At 43.6% G+C, this 21,300-nt stretch overlaps 1 protein-coding gene across 1 annotated transcript in view; it reads left to right on the top strand.

Moving 5' to 3' along the window:
* ptch1 (patched 1) overlaps positions 1-19,683 on the top strand; it is a 46,699-nt gene extending 27,016 nt beyond the window's left edge. Inside the window, exons 13-24 of the mRNA XM_053869865.1 lie at positions 1,464-1,582; positions 3,116-3,776; positions 4,911-5,220; positions 6,054-6,196; positions 8,827-9,010; positions 10,296-10,576; positions 12,318-12,455; positions 12,641-12,783; positions 15,224-15,323; positions 16,229-16,573; positions 16,732-17,269; positions 17,341-19,683. Coding sequence (XP_053725840.1) covers positions 1,464-1,582; positions 3,116-3,776; positions 4,911-5,220; positions 6,054-6,196; positions 8,827-9,010; positions 10,296-10,576; positions 12,318-12,455; positions 12,641-12,783; positions 15,224-15,323; positions 16,229-16,573; positions 16,732-17,268 — 2,961 coding nt within the window. The 3' untranslated portion in view covers position 17,269; positions 17,341-19,683. The remainder of the gene's footprint in view (positions 1-1,463; positions 1,583-3,115; positions 3,777-4,910; positions 5,221-6,053; positions 6,197-8,826; positions 9,011-10,295; positions 10,577-12,317; positions 12,456-12,640; positions 12,784-15,223; positions 15,324-16,228; positions 16,574-16,731; positions 17,270-17,340) is intronic.
* Positions 19,684-21,300: the final 1,617 nt, after the last annotated feature.

The raw sequence follows: 21,300 nt of genomic DNA, 5'->3' as shown, positions 1-21,300 counted from the left end.
GGAGACAAAAGACAGGGAGACTTGAACAAGCAAGATTACAGTTATCAATATTTATTAACAATAGCACTAACAAAACAAAGACAAACAAGTCATAGTGTGTTTCTTCCGTGTCACTGAACCGGGGGAGAAACACAGACGAGGACAAAAACAAACCAGAAGATAGCAACTAGCTCTGCGAAAAGGAGAATAGAAACCTCATCAGAATTAAATGTGCTCGTGGAAATAACAAAAGTAAACAGAGGAAAATTTGGTGATCACAATGCATGACAGTTTCCTCGTGTTTTTTTATCCACGCAACTTGTTTAGGTAAACAAAAGCTTGTTTCACATGAGTCTCTTAAAGGCATTCAAAAGTTCTAAATGCTGTGGTGGATAGTTTGAAATTTCCTTCTCTGTAGCTGTTCAGGGTTTTGGCCTTGTTTTGTTTCTTAAGTATAGGGCTCTTCCTGTCGTTGGCTTCATTGTGGATTCTCTGCATTTCCTTCCCTGTCTTATCATCCTCTCTTTAGCTTCCTTGTATCACCATGGACAAAAAAACAGGAATTGTCTGCAGATAGCGGCACGAAAACACACACAGGAACACACACATTCATGAGTGGAAGACAGATGTGACGATAAATCTTCCCACTCCGGGGTTAGCCCGCGGTCAGGGAATGTGTGTGTTTGTACGAGTCTGTGTTTGGAGTCTTACGGAATCTGTCTGGATGTTAGTGGGCCAATTGAGAATTAATTGTTCTTTGACTTTGTCCCTCTGGTTAATTCCATTTCTTGTGGACTAAGGAATGAGCTGAGGAATGTACAAGTCGTGTGATTTAAGGGTTTATGAATTTGACACTACATGTGTGCTTGTGTGTGTGTGTGTGTGTACATGCATATTTGCGTGTGTTGTCTGTGCAGCCGCAGCGCCTGCTCATCACCTCGGGCCCCGTGGGCCTCCAACTCCCTGGGTGGTCTGGCGCTCTCACAGGATTGTGTGTATGGGTGTGTGTCTGTGTGTAGTGGTCTGGCAAGTACACACGATCCAGATTGTGCTCTGGGCAGGGCCTCAACCTTTATTCCAGCCCCATCTCCTCCCCCACCACACCACCTTCAAGTGCTTAACCACAACACTGGACTGACTTCTCCATGCTGCAGCACATGAAGTGAACACTCAACATTCTGTCTCTCTCTGCTCGCTGAGTTGTGTTTAAAAGTTATGTTCCAGTGACGCTATGTTATTTAGATTGTGTTGTGCAAATATGCCAGTATAGCCTCCAAAATATCAGAGTGATAATAGAACACAGCATGATGTTGGAACAGTAACCCCAGGATGCTGTTTATAGTTATCAGTATTTTAGATTATATTTGTAGCAGTGTAAACTTGGCCTATTCTCATCATGGATCTGGTTTTGATGTGCAGAGCTTTTGCAAACATTTCTGTTACTACATGAACCGAGTGCTCATAATGAGTGGTGTTTCCTTCAGGCGGCTGTGGTGGTGGTCTTCAACTTTGCCATGGTGCTGCTCATCTTCCCCGCCATCCTCAGCATGGACCTCTACCGTCGAGAAGACAGACGTTTTGACATCTTCTGCTGCTTCTACAGGTGAGGACACACACGCCCCAGCACAGACCCTAACAAAGACTTTCTTTCATTTGGGATTACGTCTCAATCATCCAGACTATCTGGTCATTAATTCTTTCTAACAAGTGTGTCTCTGATATGACAGAGAATAACTTCATCACTTCTGTGTAATCCCCTTCAGTCAAAGCCTAATTGCCTGCCAAATCGCTGGCTTCACTTCGGCTGTCGTACATGCCATAAAATCTGACATGACACTCACTGGTTTGGGCACGATTGTTGGCACAGGTGCGAGTACACACGATTTAAGTCAGTTGGTGACTCACACCTTTAGATAGATAGGTAGGTAGGTAGGTACGTAGGTAGGTACGTAGATAGGTAGGTAGGTAGATAGGTAGGTAGATAGATAGGTAGGTAGGTAGATAGATAGGTAGGTAGGTAGGTAGATAGGTAGGTAGATAGATAGATAGGTAGGTAGGTAGATAGGTAGGTAGGTAGGTAGATAGGTAGGTAGGTAGGTAGGTAGATAGGTAGGTAGATAGGTAGGTAGGTAGATAGATAGATAGGTAGGTAGATAGATAGATAGGTAGGTAGGTAGATAGGTAGATAGGTAGATAGATAGAAGTCGATCTATTTCGAACTCATTGTTATATTAATTTTATGTGTTTGTATCCAACATCCTTCCATCCTAAAATGTTGTCTTATATTTACGGCTCTGTTTGCCCTCTTTCTATGTTAGTTGTATCTGCCTGTATCTACTATATTGCACATACATCCATAGACAGTAGTGTCTGCTTCATTTCAAAACCTAAGCTTCCACTCACACGGTCGCACACATATCAATGGTCGACACTGTGATGTCACAGTAACAAGTACAGCATTCTGCTGGGTCGAAGTCTACTATTACCAGACTTGAACTCCAGTTTCATTGGACGTTGTAAAGCTTTTGGTTGGAAGGTGGTCACGATTGTGGTTTAACTTTAAGGATCATGATTTAAAAGGTATTTTATTGATAACGCTCGCTCTGTTATTCTGAGCTAAGTGATCTAATGTTTTAGTTTTAAAACAAAACCCAGTAGAGTCTCATTTTACTCGATGAAGTGTCGAATGAGCAGCATCAATTTTTGTTCTGTTGAACACGTAGTTTTCCCAGACTCACTTAAATTGTGGTATCTGAAAAGAACTGTTCTCTTTAGCTCCCGCAGTAAGTCGAGGAAGTGTAGCATTGTTATTTTGGACTCGCACATGAATGTTCTCAGCAGAGATTTACAGCTTTGGGTCTGTTATTGCGCTCCTGTTGGGAACTGCTCATTCCAAAAGAGAAGCTTGTCCAGACAAACTGGACTACTTCATCAGTTAACAAGACTAAGTGTTGAGGCAATAGGACTGTGACAAAGAATAAGTGTATGTTTTCAGATTTTTGTTGCTGTTTATAGATACTTGCCAACCATGTGTTGATAATTCCTACAATGATGTTAAGTCTCACACTTAAAGGAAGTAACACTGCCTAAGTTGACTCTATTTTTATGTTCTCACTTTGCCTTTTTTTTATCGCAGCCCGTGTGCCAACCGCGTGATCCAGATTGAGCCTCAGGCATACCTGGATGGGGCAGACGGGAGTCGCTACAGTCCTCCACCATCCTACCGCACACCCCCTCCATCATATCAAACACCTCCCCCGGGCTACAGCAGCCCCCCTCCGTCCTACAGCAGCCACAGTTTTGCGCAACAGACTCAGATCACCATGCAGTCCACCGTGCAGCTCAGGACCGAGTACGACCCCAGGACTCAGGCCTTCTACACCACAGCCGAACCTCGCTCCCAGATTTCCGTTCAGCCCATAAACCCAGTTCCGCCCCGGAGCAACGCTAATAATGACTATTATAGCAGCAGCAGCAGAGTCAGCAGCGGCAATCTCAACAACAACAACAATAGCAGCGGGAGCCGAAGTAATGGCCCATCTCGAGATCCCACCACTTTCTCCAATCTGCACACCTCCCATACTCCCCCTGCAGCGACCAGCGGCAGTGCTGTTCTTCAGAGCGACACGGCGTCAACGACAGGGCCAGAAAACAACAGTTCCACACGGGACCTGCTGTCCCAAGTCGGCGATGGTTCGATGGCCCTTCGGTGCCTGGATCCTCCGTGTACGCGCTGGACCCTGGCTTCATTTGCTGAGAAGCATTATGCACCGTTCCTCCTGCAGCCAACTACCAAGGTGAGTTTATGAGACCAAAGGAAAAGCTTCTGTGTGTGTGTGTGCGTCTGACTCACTCGGCTGATAATTTGAATCGGATGGTTAATCACCAGAGCTCATGAATAACTTGTAGGAAACCATGCTTGGAGGCTGTGGTCGTGCGTGAGTCACATCCAAACAGACATCCACACGGTCTGACCTCAGTCGAGTGGGTGGCCTGTCGTCTGAAAATCACACAGAACTGAAATAATCTGGTGGTCTGTGTTGAATTCTTTCACTGTGAAATACTTCTTTATATTTCCAAATTGCTTCATGTGGTTTCTTGATACTGAACATCTGAATCGAATCCACGACGGGCTGCTGAATGACTGAAAGGAAAATTCAATTTTATTACAATTTTTTGGTCTTGATGTATTTTCGCCATCTTTTCCAGCTATAGTAATAATTCTGCTGCCACAGCCTTGAGCGTGGAATTGGTGTTCTACGTGAGCACTTCCTGTTAACACTGGCTAACACTGGTGTTACTACAATTACAACACCAGAGTTTTTCAACTCAGGCTGCACTTTCCCACCAGTACAAATTTGGATATAGTTACAAATATTCTGAATTATGAGTAAATACATTATTAAATGTGAAAATGATCATTATCATTCAGAAAAAGAACAATTTAATTGGATTGGATCTTTTTTATAGTGAGTGTTCTACAATTGTTGCAGTGCATTATGGCTTGAGTTTGATACAACCACAATGAAATTCCGATTCTGTTATGTTTTCATCCCACAGTCCCCAAAAGAAAGTTGGGTTCATGAATCTAAATTGTCTTTGGTGTAAGTGGGTGTGATTTTTTATGCTCTCCTGCATCTCAACGTATGTAGCTGGGAATAAATTTGGAAATCTAATTGCCTTAAACATTCATTCAAGAAGATAAAAGGAAAATGACAAATGTCAGATCAGTTAACATATTATCTTTTAAATTTCAAAATGACAATTCAGTTTCAATTCACTATATATCTCTAAAAGCTGATGGATCTAGTCAGACTGTACATGGGAGCACAGAGTTTTTCATATTAAATCAATCATTACAAGTATTTTGCGTCTGCAAATTATTTTAATATAATAAGACATCCATAATAATATCCTCTCTTGCTCTTCAGGTGGTTGTCGTCGTTCTATTCCTCTGCTTGCTGGTGGTCAGTTTGTATGGAACCACCCAAGTCAGAGACGGTTTGGAGCTTACGGACATTGTACCTCGTGAAACCAGCGAGTACGACTTCATCGGTGCGCAGTTCAAGTTCTTCTCCTTCTACAACATGTATGTGGTGACGCAGCGGGCCGATTACGCCAAGAATCAGCCGCTGCTGTACCAGCTGCACCAGAGGTTCCACACTGTCCGCTATGTTCTCAAGGAGGAGAACGGGCAGTTGCCCCGCATGTGGCTCCACTTTTTCAGGGACTGGCTCCAAGGTAAAACCATATCTCCCAAATAGAGCTTTAATTTAGCTTTGATTTCTGATTTATTTGCGGTAACAGTCACTTTTGGTGCTGGAATTAGAGGCAGACAGCAGCTGATGTCGCTTGTTTCTTGTGATGGTGAGGAAAAGTGAGGAACACTGAGAGGACTACATTGATTTGGAACCGTGACTCAGGCTACATGCTAAATAACGATATGTTTTGTGAAGGAACTATATATATCCAACTGCAATGGCTGTTCCAGTTCATTCAAAAATAAAGGTTCTCTTGGCAGAAGACAGTGCAGACACTATGAAACTGTCCGATTAAATGTCTGAGCCTTATGATATAGTAATGAATGTGGCTCGTATCGAGCAGCAGAACGCACGGAGACTGTGTGTGAGCCGGCTGGGAACCACACAGAGAGAGTGGGGGTGAGAGCAGAAACTGTGTCTGATATTGCTCTCTGCATTGGTGGGACAAATTGGAGCCAGACAGGCCCGGGGAACGAGACCCAAAACAACATCTCCCTCAGATGGACCACAGCGTGGGCCTTGGGGGAGCGCCGAGAGGAGGGGAGTGAGACAGGAGGATTAGAGAGCAGTATAGAAATGGAGACACATGTTCGTGATATTTTCCCTAATGATTTCTTTAAATAAAAAGCAAAAGATGTCAGACGTTTGAAGTCCTTTTTGGTGGTTTAGAAAGAAACCCAGTTATCATATTAAATCAATCAGGGTCATTACAAGGTTAGGATCGGGTTTCTGTGTTGTGCTAGTTTGCTTGTGCAGTGCTGAGTTGTGATGTGCCCAGTGTTCTTGTCTGACCAGTGTTGTGGTTTCTTTCAGGTCTGCAGCAGGCTTTCGACAGAGACTGGGAGGCCGGCCGCATCACGCTCAACAGTTACAGAAACGGCTCCGATGATGGCGTCCTGGCCTATAAGCTTCTGGTGCAGACGGGGCGCAGGGAGAAGCCCATCAACTTCAACCTGGTATGTTCAGCCCCGTCCATCATTGCCTTTGTTCCAAAACACCCTCTTTTTCTTCGTGAATTCAGACTTCATTGTTCAATCGTTGGACGCATATTTCAAACCATTAGTAATCAGATTGCACTGTTCCCATTCTTTGCTCTTTATCTACATCATTTTTCTTCTTATAAGTCCATAAAAAGTTGTCTCGCGGTTCCCGCCCACGCGCTCACTATGTTCTGAGTTTTTATGCCAGTAATTACTATGAGCGTTTTACTGTTTACCATTCACTAGAAAAGTGGAGGGGGCTGCCGCTTCGCCCTCTCTTACGTCACTTCCTGTTCTTGTGAGGGGAGAGCGTTTTCTGTGAGGCAGAGTGGCCGCCAGCGGAGCAGCCCGGGCTCCCAATGACAGCTCGAAGACATACAGTTGTTGCCTTCCCCGCTGTTCAATTCATTCCAGATCCTCTGAAATCCGGCACACTCGCTCTCCTGCACCACAAGTCCTGCTCACACCGTTGCACTGGGTCTCTATTACTCCCCACCCCTCCTTTTCTCTCCCTTCCATCCACTGCTGCGTTCTCTTTCAGCAAGAGGAGCGGGAGCACGTGGTTTCTTTGAGTCGGCTCTGTGTGCGTCTGTATGTTTTGAGTGTGTGTTCTGTATTTGCCTGTGGTGTGCTCTCTTAGAGCGGTAGCTGCTTTTTTGTGCTCCAAATGAAGACCAGATCTTTTCCAACGCCTGCAAATTACCAAGCTGATGTTTTATTTTGATACGGCACACCAGACATATGCACCAGCGATCTGCTTTTGATCCAGTGGCGTTTCTCCCTGCCGTCCATTCTGTTAGCACTTCTGTATTGTTGACATGTAAAGTAAGAGTTTTATTGAAGAGAAAGGCTTTTCGCTACGCTTTGGTCTTTGCAGTGAGACATTCTCAGTCCCCATAGGGGTCAGGAAAAGCAAGTGTGAGTAACATTTGTACAGATGTCGTGTTATTTTTATAGCTTTACTCCATTTGGCGGGTGGCATTTCCTCCAGTGTTAACAACCAGGTTAACTGCGCACAGACGCGCACAGGGACTCGAGCCAATTTTTTTTTGTTGTTACTCTAAATCAAGCAATATTTCTTTCTACACCTTCTTATTTAAAAAAAAAAAAATCATCCGGCTCGGCCCATTAGTCCAGCTTTAACCCATGAACCTTCTCAGTCCTCCATGAAGTAGAGATTTACGTCTCTGGGAAAGGAGAGCGATGTTCACTTATAGACTACTTACCTTTTATTGACACGTTGGGAACACGATGCAACAGGACCGTTCTTAGGTCACTGCTTGATTGAAGTACTCAACTTTTAAGTGTACTGTACATTCAATAAACTCCAAGCAAAACATATATGAAGTGCTTGGCCAAGTGCATTTTCTATGAAGATGGACAGTCAACTAGACCCAACTCTGTGGTCTGTTCTTCACCGCCCACCTCCTCCCCTGCTCCTTCTGAAGTTTTACGTTCCGTTGTCTACTGCACTCTTTTTTCCAGAAACAAATTAACTCATGAAAAAAGTGGAAGCTGATCCCCATTGCATGCGCGTCACTAATGAAACACATCGACACTGACATTAGGTATTTTTGTGGTAGGTTTGTGCTTTTATTCAGCTAGCTGCTGCAACTCAATGGAAATCATATGGCTACGATCACATTGCTTAGTGTCTGAGGGTTAAAGGCTGGAGACCAAACTTTAAAGAGAATTCTATATATTCTAGGACTGGCCATAGTCGACTTGAATTAACTATTAGATCACGTCATGAGCTGACTTGTCCATTAATCGTGAAGGTAGTCGGGGTCTCCAGCCCTAATATATGTGCTTGTATCATGCTGCTGTTTTCACTCCTAAGGGACAGTACCATGAGCTGTCATTGGTGTGTGCTATTCAGCCTTCAACTGTCTCACTTTTTGTTGAAGCGATAAAGTGAAAATTGGGTTTGCAATGGCATCTGAAAAGTTACTATCCAACAACTGGAACAGTAAAAACATTTTCTTTTTCTTTCTATTCCTTGTATCTCGAGCTGTATTAATAGTCTGGTACATTTTGCTGAGGACTTAAAAGGCTCAAAACTAATTCAACTGCCTCTGACAGGAAAGTTGGTTTCGGTGTGAAAATAATTCCAAGCGGTCCACCCTCTGAGGTTAGCCGGGCCAATATCTACTATATGTAAAGGGAGAAGCTGATTCAACATTTTCCACGTTTTAATGTGGCATGATAATTCTGGGAATCTGTGATGAGAAGTCCGGGAACGTTCAGAAAGGAGAGCAGTGTTTGACTTGTTGATTTTTCTTTGGTTGGAAAGAGAGCGGGGCTAATATTTGACTCTTATTTTGAAAGCTGCTCCGTTCTCTTGCGCTCATGCATATGTATAAATAAGCAGTTCTGTGGTCGGCTCACCTGTGGAGTGTTTTGCTTCGGCACGTCTGATTGCCACAATGCCTTCTTGCGTCCAATGTATACTTCCGCAGTGAGCGCCGCTGCGCCTCTTGACCTCAATTGCAGTTCTTCAATTGTTTTGAATTTAAATTCCAACTTCAACCAGCTAAAACAGCAAACCCTGCCTGTTGGCAGAATGTAGATGGATTTATTAATAAGACATCCTTTTGTTTTTGCAGCTAACCCGACATCGGTTGGTGGACGCAGACGGAATCATCAATCCTGGAGCGTTTTACATCTACTTGACTGCCTGGGTCAGCAATGATCCTGTGGCTTATGCCGCGTCACAAGCTAACATTCGTCCTCATCCTCCCGAGTGGATCCATGACCGAACCGACTCGATGCCCGAGACACGACTCAGCAGTAAGTCCACTGTTGGCCATCACTGTTTTACATCTGAAGGCCATGTTCCACACAGTTTTGTTGATCTCGTTTTTGAATCCTCTTGCGGTCACCGCGTCTCTCTCTGAGCTTTGAGTGGAGCGGGAGAATTTGCTGTGCAGTATCGTGTGTGTGTGTGTATGAGGGAGCTCATGTTGCAGGACTGAACGTCGAGCCATGGCTCACAGTGGTACTTCTAATGGTGCCTGTGGTGAGAGCTATAATCCCAGCTACCATGGGGCACAGCTTCACACACACACATGTATCATCTGTGTATACTCATATATTTTTACTACGCTGGTCAAATAACTGACATTACCCCAAACGGACTCACGCAAAGCGTTTTTAATGAGATTGTTGGGGCTCAGGTGAGAAAATAAAATGATGGAAAGACAAGAGTTTGAGTCTGAGTTAGGGTTGAAGGCAGAATTGGATAACAAGCAGGAAGCACTCTTAAAAGGCAGGACTATGACTGAATAAGCAGTGTGAAGTGCCTGACTTTGTGGGGACCCCCCCTGAGAAGTTCTCCACTGGCCCACTGCCAACTTGCCCTATTGTGAATATGCTATGATTATAATGGACCTGCACTGTGGATAACACAGCAGCCCTCAGACATTTGTGTTCTGTGATGTCATCCCCGCATGACGGACAGGTGTGTGTTCTATCTGTGTTATGATTTCGGTCCAGGGTGTGGTAATGGTGGTGACTCTGACACTGTAATTACCACGAATCAACGTTAGCGCTGACACTCTGCTGTGTCTGGAACTGATAGGCCCTCATTAGCCTGGCTGGGCCACAGACTGGGTTGGACTCAATGGAGCTCTGTTTCGCACTACCCCCCCCAAACAAAAAAAAACACACGCACATATGTAGCTGAAATGAGGACGGATTAGGACGGGAAAACCCTAATGTGGCCGCCTAGAATGATTTCTCCAGATATGAATTGTGTTTTTTCTTATGTTTGAGAAGTTGGTGTCTAGATGTGGATAGGTGGTCAGGTACATTCACATGCTTTCTTTTTCTTTCTGGTCTTCTGTACAACTTTTAATTCCACTTTGTGAGATTACTGCAGTAGAAACATATAAACCTAAAGTACTCTGCAAAGTCTATCTCTAACATTTCAGCCAATGAAAGGAGGCGAGATAGTGGATATAGAAAATGGATGAGATTCTGCTTCATGAATATATGGTCTTATCATGTTTCATGATCTTGTGGCACCTCAGTCTTAATAGCCCCAGATGACAGAACAATCTTATCTTCCCCTCAGTCCCGGCTGCTGAGCCCATCGAATACGCACAGTTCCCCTTCTACCTCAACGGGCTCCGGGAGACGCCACAGTTTGTGGAGGCCATCGAGAGTGTGCGGGCGATCTGCAGCAACTACAGTCGACAAGGCCTGCCCTCGTACCCAAACGGCTACCCCTTCCTCTTCTGGGAACAGTATGTTAGTCTGCGCCACTGGCTTCTTCTGTCCATCAGCGTGGTGCTGGCCTGCACCTTCCTCGTCTGCGCCCTCTTTCTGCTTAACCCTTGGACTGCCGGCATTATTGTGAGTATTCAACATTAAAAGCACATAAAGATAATTAGAAATGATTTACTGTATTAGTCACCTCCTGCTCAGAGTACGGTTGCCCCTCTGTTTCATCTGAAAGGTCAAGTGAAAACTCATATAAGTGATAATATTCAGAGTAGACTATGCTGTACTATAATGTGGTTCGTTGCATCCAGAAGGAAGAGTCAGACTTCACACATCACATTCATTTTTGGTGACATTTCTGTCGATTCTTTAAACTGTTGTGGATTTTCCTTTTGCAAGGAGAGTCACCATACCGGTGGAGTCATGTGATACCCTTTGTGTTAACAGTTGAGATCCAACTGATTGAACTAAAATGCGTGTCTGAACGGAGATTTAAAAGTGGAACCTTATACTAGAACATAGTCAAGAGGAAAATCACCCCCTCGTAACCTCTGCCTAACTTAACTCTGGTGTAGATCTTTGGTATTGGAATTTGCTCTATCATAATAATGTTGTGGCTGAAGTTAGTTATGGGAAGATAGCCTTTAAAAAAGCGTTCCGCTTGTAAGTATGAATATTTTTTTCAAGACATATTGGATGAATATAGATAAATTCGTGGATCAAAGTAAAAAGATCAAAGTTGTATCCGGAATAAAACAAACCTAAATTATTAAATATATATTTCTTCTCATCATCTAAAATTGTAAAAAAAAAAACAAAAAAAACAATTTACTGTTTCAGAACAGCCAGGTGGAATAATACCTACATGCGGAGAGCTTTGCACACATGTGATTTTAGACGCCTGAGATTGACATGACTGGTGAATGTTTTTCAGGCCTCCAGTTGTTGCTTATCCTGCACTGCTTTGTTAGAGTCACTGTTTAGTCTACGTCGACACCCCTGGACACCAAAGTTTAGAAAAAAAAAAATAAAGTTGCTCAGGAGACCGACTCCAGGTCTAAACACATAAAACCATTTTATTTCCGTCGGTACAGCCCCTTCTCCGTCTGTGCTTTGTGGAGAGTTTCCAGGGTTACGTAGTAAACACGTATTCATCCACACACACTGACATGTTTACACTCGCGCACACACACACATACGCCATCAACGTGTAAACATGCAGGTAGATCATTTAAATAGAGCGCGCTCTGGTTTTTGTCTCCGGTGGCTTTGGTTTTATGACGGACAGAGGCCAGGCCACCCGAGCTCTTTAACTGTTCTAGACGGGACCTCATGTTCATCCTTCGAGCTTTACCAGCAACATCAAAAGACGGGTTACTGAGAGGTATTGGGTTTAACCCTGTGCTCGGTCCGGGCCAGCTGAACAATGTCAAATCAACAACCAAAAGCTACTCAGCTTCACTTGGAATCCCTCTTAAGAAAAGTGACAAATCTCCTGAACAAGTTACTTAGTTGTGACTAAAAGTTATTACATTCTTAAACATCAAAACACACACTAGTAAGGCCTTATGGTCTTGGCTTATTCTGCTGTACTTACATGTGCCCTCTCACATATGCTTCCCCACCATCCCTGCCCACCTCAGTCATCTTCAAAGGATTTGGGCCCCATGTAACCGGACACTTACCAGCTGACAATGGCATTTACTCGCAGCTATTGTCCCACTCGGCGCGCATCTATAATGTTGCCATCTTTGCTTAGTGAGATGGAAATCACAATTATTTCATCGAAGTAATTACTATCTCTTTGAGACTGTAGGTGTGTTATCTGACTTTTTGCTCTCTTCTAATGTGTAACTCACATTCCTACTCTCAGGTGCTGGTGTTGTCTCTCATGACGGTGGAGCTCTTTGGCTTCATGGGGCTGATGGGAATCAAGCTGAGTGCGGTTCCTGTGGTCATTCTCATCGCCTCGGTGGGCATCGGTGTGGAGTTCACTGTCCATGTAGCCTTGGTATGTGGGCTCCTTTTCCTACCTGAAGTTATTTACCAGCTTTTTTTTATGTCATTCAAGCACAATGAATTGAGCGTTAGAAATCTGTGTTGAGAGAAACTATTCTTCAAAGTAGTAGTAGTACATTAAATTCCAATGTCACTTTGTCAGGAATTAGGACCGACTATGTTTTCTACACGTTTCAGGCGTTCCTAACTGCTATCGGAGACCGCCACAAGCGAGCGGTGCTGGCACTGGAACACATGTTTGCTCCGGTCCTGGACGGAGCCTTCTCTACTTTGTTGGGAGTCCTGATGCTCGCAGGCTCTGAATTCAACTTCATCGTCAGGTGAGCGGAAAGAAAAGCTGTCGTTTCAAAGGTTTCTAATGTGTCTCTGTGGCGCCAGACGACCATGTCTGGACCTGTATCCACCCGAGACCCCAGTCATGCATGAAGGACACTCTCTCCTCTTCTGCCCTCAAATACTTTTTTTGTCGTCCTCCACCCGCATCTCACTTACCCCTGTAAACCTAATCCCATATTTTTTTACTTAAATATTTGAAACTTCCCTCGATCGCTTTGCATGTCCTTGCTGCATGACAAGTCATGAGAACAAGAGACGGACTTGAACATATAGTATATGCATAACTTACTGATGATTTGGCAACAGAAACTTGAACTGACACTCTTAAATAACTCAGAAATTATGAGGTTGCTAACCACTGAGTTACATGGGGAGAAGTGTCTTAGAATGCATAACACAATATTGAAGAAAAACAAAAAGCTTCCTCATAACTTTGAGCATGATTTTAAAGAGCAAATTACTACACCTGAATTTATTCCAGAGATTTGGATGTTTATGGAAAAGTAGTTGCATAGAAAGTCACATTTCTGAAGACAATGCAATTTTTGTGGTGTTATCAAAGCATTATAAAATAATATTAAAATCAAATCTTGTAATATATTGAGAGATACACCCACATTAATGTTTTAAAGTGTATGCATGAATTATCAATTATCTTGTATAAAGCTCCGCATAGTTTCGACAGTTTCAAGTTTCTCGACTTCTGCTGAAGCCACGTGCAGCCACATCCTTGGGGTGAAGTGAAGTAGCTGTATGATTTGGTTGCCGTGCACCACGACAAAAGGGGCCGTCCACGTGATCCTCAACTCTCTAATATGCACTCACACCAGCCTGACCTTGTAATCATGGAGGTCAACGATGGCGTGCCTGACAGCCGGATCACACACACTGGGAGAGAGAGAGACGTATGGACACACATGAAAACACAGGGAGGCCTATAGACCTTCTCTCTTCACCTACAGCAGGGTTGCTCTGCTTTCTGGCCCTGTCCCAGGCCTCCATTTAAAGGTTCTGCTGTTGTCTGAGCAAACAAAGCAGCGGCCCAAGACGGCGCAATAACAACAGGCCCGGCTCGTATTTTTCTGCGAGAACTGAGAGAAGTGTTTCCCTGACTTTTCCTGTCAGCCCTGTGAATGTTTTCACTGTAAACAGCCTGGTAGGCTCTCGGACTGCGACCTGGGCCGCACGCGTGCACGCCAACAAGAAGAGAAAAGATGACTCTCTGTCTCTTGATCAAGTTTTATATTTGTCTGGTGACTCTCAGCAAGCAGCAATTTCTCTGATCCTGTCTCCCCAATCAGGCCATGTCACCTCTACAGGTCTTCAAAATCTTCGATAGATTTGATCGCTTCTATTCAGATGAAGTATCCCTGGAAACCTTTTGTGTCCTTCAGATCACAAGGTCACGTCACTGTATTTGATTTTAACCTTTGAAAGTCTTCATCGTTTCTGCTTCACGACATGCAGCTCCTGTCAATAGGAAGCTCCTGATAACACAAGCGCTTCCACTGGAGCGGAAAGGAGGCTCTCTAACAAAGAGACACAGGATTTAAAATGGAGATTGTGCGGGACAGGGGCGGAGAAAGCAGTCTTACCTGATGCCCTGGACGTTTAATTAGGCAGAGGGGATTGTGAAGTGCATTTCACAGGAGCTTAGCTCGGAGGAACAGAGCGAAAAGTTGAGAGGAGGGAGGGAGAGAGAAGGCTGGGACCCCCTTCTCTTCTGCTGAGGCTAAATTGTTCTAAATTCTAAATTCTATACCCTTCACTTCATCTGTTTGCCCCTCTTTTTCGCACTGGATCGGAGAGAGGCCCCTCTTGTACCCAAGGTCCAACTCACCCACCTCTTCACCCCCCTCCCTCCCTTCACATTCCTTCCCGCTTTGTTTTCCCCATGTTTGCTTATACACCACACACCCAAGAGAGAGTACCCCCGTCCTCAATACCCCCCCGCCCCCCTTTCTTTTTTCCTTCCATGCCTTTGAATTAACCAGCACTGGCTAATTATGCTTCCTCTTTCTTTTCTCTCTGTGCCTTTGTTAAGACTAACCCTCTTTTTCGGGACTTAGAACACATCAGGTACATTTAGATGTGCACGCCTGTCTGTCTGTGGGGGGCTTATATGTAGTATTTACACGCATCTATACATGTATTTCTACTTGTACCAGTCGTAGTTATTCTTTTTACAAGCATGTTTTTGTAGGAGAGGAGTGGCTCTGTATTGTTTTGGGCATGCTGGCCTTGCACATACCAAAATCTCTGCGGTTTGTGCAGGTATTTGTGTTGTGTTTTTGTTGTGTGTGATTCTTTTTTCTCCCTCTCTTCTTTGAGCTTGTGAAGTACCTGGGTGGAAGATTCTGTCGCTTCCATGACTTTCATTCATTTGAGCTCATATTTTCATCCAAGCCTTTTTGTGTTCTGCAGGTATTTCTTTGCAGTGCTGGCCATCCTCACACTTCTTGGAGTTCTGAATGGACTGGTGCTTCTCCCAGTGTTACTATCTTACTTCGGGCCTTATCCTGAGGTAAGTTATTGGCTGGACTATAGGCTTCAAGATGGGAGGGACCTTTCGGTCATCTGGGAGGTGCTCAAAGTAGATCGCATGGAAGCTAGGCACACGTGGGAGGAGGTCCCAGGGCAGACCCAGAAAACATTGGAGATTGAATATCTCTCATTTGCTCTTGAACGCCCACTATTCCCTTAGAAGAGCAAGATGAGTTTTCATGTTGAATATTATGAGATAAATCAATAAGAAATATAAGAAACATGCACAAGTAAATTTTCTTAAGAATCAAATGAAGATGTTTGATTGTATTTTGTTGAGACAATTTTAGCCAACCATGTTATCAGGTGGAAGGTGGGAGCGAGAAAAAGCAATGATTTGCTATGTATATGTTAAAATATGTATAAAGTTAATGTTACATAAAAAATGAATTTGTGCTTCAGTGGTTTCTGCAGCAAGTCAGTCTTCTACGCTTATCTTGAGCTCCCTCCCTTACATTTCAAATTTTTTAATGACAACTAAGATTGTAAATTAAACATCAAAGAAAAATTGAAACACAAACGTCATTTCAAGAATAAAATGCCAAAAAATAAAGTAAAATACAGTATAAATCAGAAAGTAAGATAATGTAATGATGAAGTGGCTTTAAAATACATTTTAACAATGTAAAAAATAGAAACCTTTGAGAACAGAAATGCAATTTTTGTCTAAAAATATGCAAAATATAATTATAAAAGCCGATTGTGACAAAACGAGCATTTTTGAGCACGAGTTTCAACTAGCAAACCTGAAAATCTGGATTTAAAATATACATGCATTTAGAATATAGATCAATTTGTATCTCATATTGATCTTAAGCACCCACATTCATTCTCCTCTCAAAGATTATCCGATTTTCTCTGAGCAAAACCATTCCTCTTCATCAGGTCTCCCCAGCTGACGGTCGCAGCCGCTTACCAACCCCAGAGACGCCGCCGCACGTGGTCCACTTCTCAGTTCGGCCGCACCACACTACAGCAAATGCAACCACCTCTGGCGCCGCCTCGGACTCTTCGGACTCGGAGTACAGTTCCAACACCACAGCGTCCGGCGCCAGCCACGAGCTACAGAACTACAGTCTTCCTTCACACAGAGGTCGAGTGGATGATCAACAGTTTCACATCCAGACCAGCAGGGGCAGAACAGCCAGGACAGAAGAGGATAGAAGAGCAGGATCAGGACAGCGGCGGTCAGCCAGGCAGACTGATCCTCCAGCATATACTGTGCCTTTGGTGAGAGCAAGATATTTATCCCTTCGTGTGTGCCAGTGTTTGAATAGCTTTTTTTCTTTTCTTATACATTTGTTATACATGCAATATGTTTGTTTCACAACTTATTTTAGCTGATCATTGTGCTGGATTTTCATGAAGTCTCTTATTCTCTTTCGCAGTCTGTCTCCTCTCAGGGTTCTAATTCCGGGTCTCAGCCTGGATCTACTCAGCGCAACAGCAGCAGGGACCCGAAGAGCCAGCTGCGCAGACAAGCCCCGCCCCCAGCCCGCCCGCGCACAGACGCTTTTGAAACTGCTACTGAGGCTGGGGGCCGCTACGGCACACACAGCCACAGAGAACACACAGCGGGTCAAAGAACCCGCGCCTCTCACAACTCACAGCCTCATCATCACCACCCTAACTCGGCCCCTTTCTGCCAGCCCATCACCACGGTGACGGCGTCTGCCTCGGTCACTGTTGCCGTCCACTCCGCCCCCTTGACTGGCCAGAACCCCCATGGCTCAAACTTCCCTGGATACACTGCAACAGACAGTTATTGCCCACCTGAGCAGGAGGAGCCGGAGTCTACCTTCCAGGACCCTCACGTGCCAGCGGACTTCCACTCAAGCAGCAGGGGCAGCACAGTGGAGTCCATGGAGCTCCAGGATCTGGAGTTTGAGGCAGCTGAAGGCGACGGTGGCAGATGGGCGAGCTGAGGTGAGAGTCTATCCTCCATCCTTTCCTGACTGGTTTTCATAATAAGCTAAAAAAAACCTTTTCATTTCCAGTTGGGTAAAATGGAAGTGTTATGGCCAAAGATGGACTCCTCTGTATTACGAAGCAGCTGACCCGAAACCACCTGGCCCGGCCCGACTCAGCTCAGCCTTCGCTCCGCTCCCCTCCCCCCCACCTCCAGTGTTTCTGTCATGGTGCTCATTCTTACTGTAACCCAGTGGTCTATTGTGTTAGATGTCTCTATCTATATTTAAAAGGTGTACACATGTAAATATGAACAAAAAAGTAGCTATAATTTTAGGAGCTGTGCAACTCCTCATGTTAACAGACTCAGCGTTGCCATTCATCATGGCTTGTACGTGTGTGTGTGTGTGAGTGTGTGTGTGAGATAGATCTATGATTACTGTTCACTCATCTGTGGATCTGTGCCATTAGAAAGCTTCATTTTGACAATACCTGTCAGCATTCACTGTTGCTGCTCAAAATGTGTTCAATACAATAGATTCATTCCTCTATGCAAGTGTTTCCTAGACAAAAGAAAAGCTCTATCTGTGTGCGTGTGCATGGTTAGGGTGTGTGTATGGTTGGTTTTGTGATGTAAACCAGCCCAACTTTATCCATTAAAAACATCCAGACTGACATTTTCTCTCGCTTAACTCATGAGAGGAAGATGTTTAAAACTTATGAGGGCTGTGTGTGTGCGCGTGTGTGTGATGTTGTACAAAGGTACGCATGTTAAACTATTACGTTTATCACAAACCTGTGGTAGTTATGTAACAATTACTGTTAACTCGACACGCTATGCGTGCTATTTAAGACGAGCAGATATGAAGAAATTTTAAAAAGCTGTTGTTGCTTTTGTTTGTGTTGTTTATATTTTAGTGCGTCCGAGCCCGTTTCTACTCTCATTTTTGTCACTGTCTGCGTGGCTGCTCGCTGGTTGTTACGCTGTGAAAGGTTATGTATTGTTAACCTTAGCAGGCTCAGTACCAGTTCTGTCATTGAAAAAAAAAAAAACCCACCTCAACAACTCACTGCAAGGACAGTGACGGTCGCATTGATGATTCTGAAGCAGGGTCAAACACGGCTCAAAGGCACCCGCTCACCCTAAGTGGCGGTGCCTGGTGGATAAGCTAAAACTCAGATCATATACTGTACATCACGACTCAACGTGGCACTTGATGTTTTAACGCCTCCAACCACAGGAATCGCTCTCCTCAATTTGCTCTTTATGTGTCCTCCGATAAGCTAGCAGCCTGCTAACGGCTAACCCGACATTGCCTTACAGTTTCCATGTGGATAAGTGTGTATTCTCTTTGTGTGTGTGTGTGTGTGTGTGTGAGACAACTTCAGTCAGGACAACTGGCCCCTACTTGGCCTCAGCTGTCCCTGCTAACCTCAGCTCGTAAAAATCCTCAACGTAACGCCGTGACACAAAGTAGACAGACCGCTCTCTCCACGACCACATGGCCACAGCCTCAGGGGTCAAACCCTCCTAACCCCTATTTCCTCCCATGTTTAGATCTGCCCATGTGCAAACCTTGCAATGCTAGAAAAAAAACGGTCTATTTCAACAGCCTTCTCTTTCACGCTCGCATCGACCACACATAGCTCTTACTGTCTCCCTTCCTTTGCTTTGTCAGCTGCTTGCATGGAATAGGGTTGTGTGTATGTTTGTGTTTATCTCCCTGTGTCATATTGGCCGTAAACGGAGAGAATCATAGCTGGCAACTATTTTATTCCTTTTTAAATGTTTGTTTTCAACATTGGATATTTATATTTTTGTAATATAAAAGTGTGTGTCGTGTCATTATTGTTGAGATGCCAGTTGATAACAAATGCAGGGATTTTTATGTCTATTGAGAAAAACACTATTACAGTTTAATGTTTTTGATCTGTATAAAGTGCTTACTAATGTTAAATAGGAAAAAAAGAGTATATAACATTTTCTCACTACAGGTCTCATCATAGCTCTTAGAGGATTTTAAAAGGAAAAAAAATCAAATCAGTGGTTCTTGCAGACTTGGTTGGCATGGATGTATGCTGTCTTTCAGTTACAAAGATAAATGTATGCCATATAATTTATTTATATGAAAATTTATTTTTGTAGTGTACATAGTAGTTGTCAAGGTATTTGACAGAAGTATATTTTTAAAGAGTTTATATGTAATGGTATACCATAACAGAACGAAAGGTGCACAATTTCATTGCTAATTCTCTCGTGAGATAACACCGACACCTCCCCTTCAGTATTATGTTCCGATCCGTGGAGAGTCAGACTACTGTTCTCTGGGTTTGTCAAAGGCTAGCCATGAAAGTAGAGAATTGTACTAGCTCTCAAAATATTAATGTTCAAACACTGATAGAATTCTAACAAATAAAAATATTATAACTTATTTGTCTCTCTGTTCATAACTTTAATAAATGGATTCTTAAAAAAAAAGCCACGGCTTTGTCTTTTGTGTGTGTACATTTCTGTGTTTTTCATTGTGGTGTCTCATCTTGAGACAAAAAATATAGATGTATATACATATGCATATACTGTGTATGCAGACTTTCTTGTTTTAATATGCCAAACGGCCGCACTCTTCCCAGCAGCAGCATCAGACATGTAAACAGCATTAAAAAAAAACAGTATATGAGCGATCCCCATCATCCAGTGTTTTGATACATTTTATTAGGACATTCATTTTGGTTTGTTGAGGGGTTGGTTAAAAACCTTATTTAGTTTGATAACTTTGATCTGGCTCACAGTACACAGGAATATCCCCTGACCACTAAGTCAAAGGCAAAAAAGCCTTAAAGTTTGGAGTTGGGTTATTTCAGTGACCTCACCACATTTATCCAGAGATAAAGGTGGGTGATATGATGACATTAAATCATGAACCAAATGTGAGGAGAGTGCATGGGTTGGTCACATTCTTTCTATATATTATTGATCTCTGCTGAAGCTTGCTGCATGGTGCGCCCCTCTCCTGACACAGACAAGAAGCTCAACCGGCTTCTTTGCACATCAGGTTTAAAAACAACCTCGAGTGGTTTTTAAGCCTCTAACAGGACCACACACTGTCAGGACATAATGATGAAGTATTCAAAGCTAACAGAGCTGACGTGACATCTCACTTCAAAACTTTATTGACGCTCGTAGACCATAAAAGTTTGCTATGCTGTTTAAAAGTTGGCAAAAAACTAAATGCGGAACCAAACAAATGGCCTCTGAAATGTGAAGGGAGAAAGAATAATTGTGGTTGTGGATCAAGCTGAGGCAAAGAACTTTAAAGCTCAGTCTAGACATTACCCCAACTAGAATGAAGTACTTTGGCCTAAATTGTCAGAAACTTACAAGTTAATCTAAAAAATACATGTGAGATTGTGATAAAATCGAAACTTTTATTTAAAATAAATCATCACGATATGCTTTTGCCATGTTGCCCACCACTTTCTGCTGAGGCCACCGTCGTTGGAAGATCTGAAACTGGAGGTGTGCTGAGGAGAGTTCTTGACTTTGATTTATTGAACATATTCACATGAGTTGTCCACATATGAAGTTTTTTTTTTCTCTTTTTCTTAAATACATAAAATTATTTCATGTGATTGAGTAGCATTGATGCAGCACAGCATGTGCATATTGCTCAACCATCAGAGAGTTATTGTAAATTGTAATGAAGTCATGCAGTTCAACTATGAGCAGTTTTACTTCCCCCAACACCATCTACAACGAAGAACTGGTGAAGAGATGCCCGTCTCTTCCCTCCTAGTTTTGAGAGTGGTTTATGCAGTGCTCCACACAAGTCAAAACAATTCTGGTATTCACCATCAGCCACAGGTAAACTCTCCTCCCTCGCTCCCTCTCTCTTGCACCCTGACTCTGACATCTGGTCTGGAGCCCTGCAGCCCACCCAGCTCCACCCCCACTCCCCCCAGCTCCACTAACTGTTGTATATGATTTTGATTGACAGCTTTATAGACTGCAAGGAAATTGGTGGTAGTTACAATACAGCTGGCCTGTTTGG

Source organism: Synchiropus splendidus, chromosome 7 (genome assembly GCF_027744825.2).
Source record: "Synchiropus splendidus isolate RoL2022-P1 chromosome 7, RoL_Sspl_1.0, whole genome shotgun sequence".
Classification (NCBI taxonomy): Eukaryota; Metazoa; Chordata; class Actinopteri; order Syngnathiformes; family Callionymidae; genus Synchiropus; species Synchiropus splendidus.
Note: the sequence above shows the minus strand (reverse complement) of the source record. Positions and strands in the feature narration are given on the sequence as shown.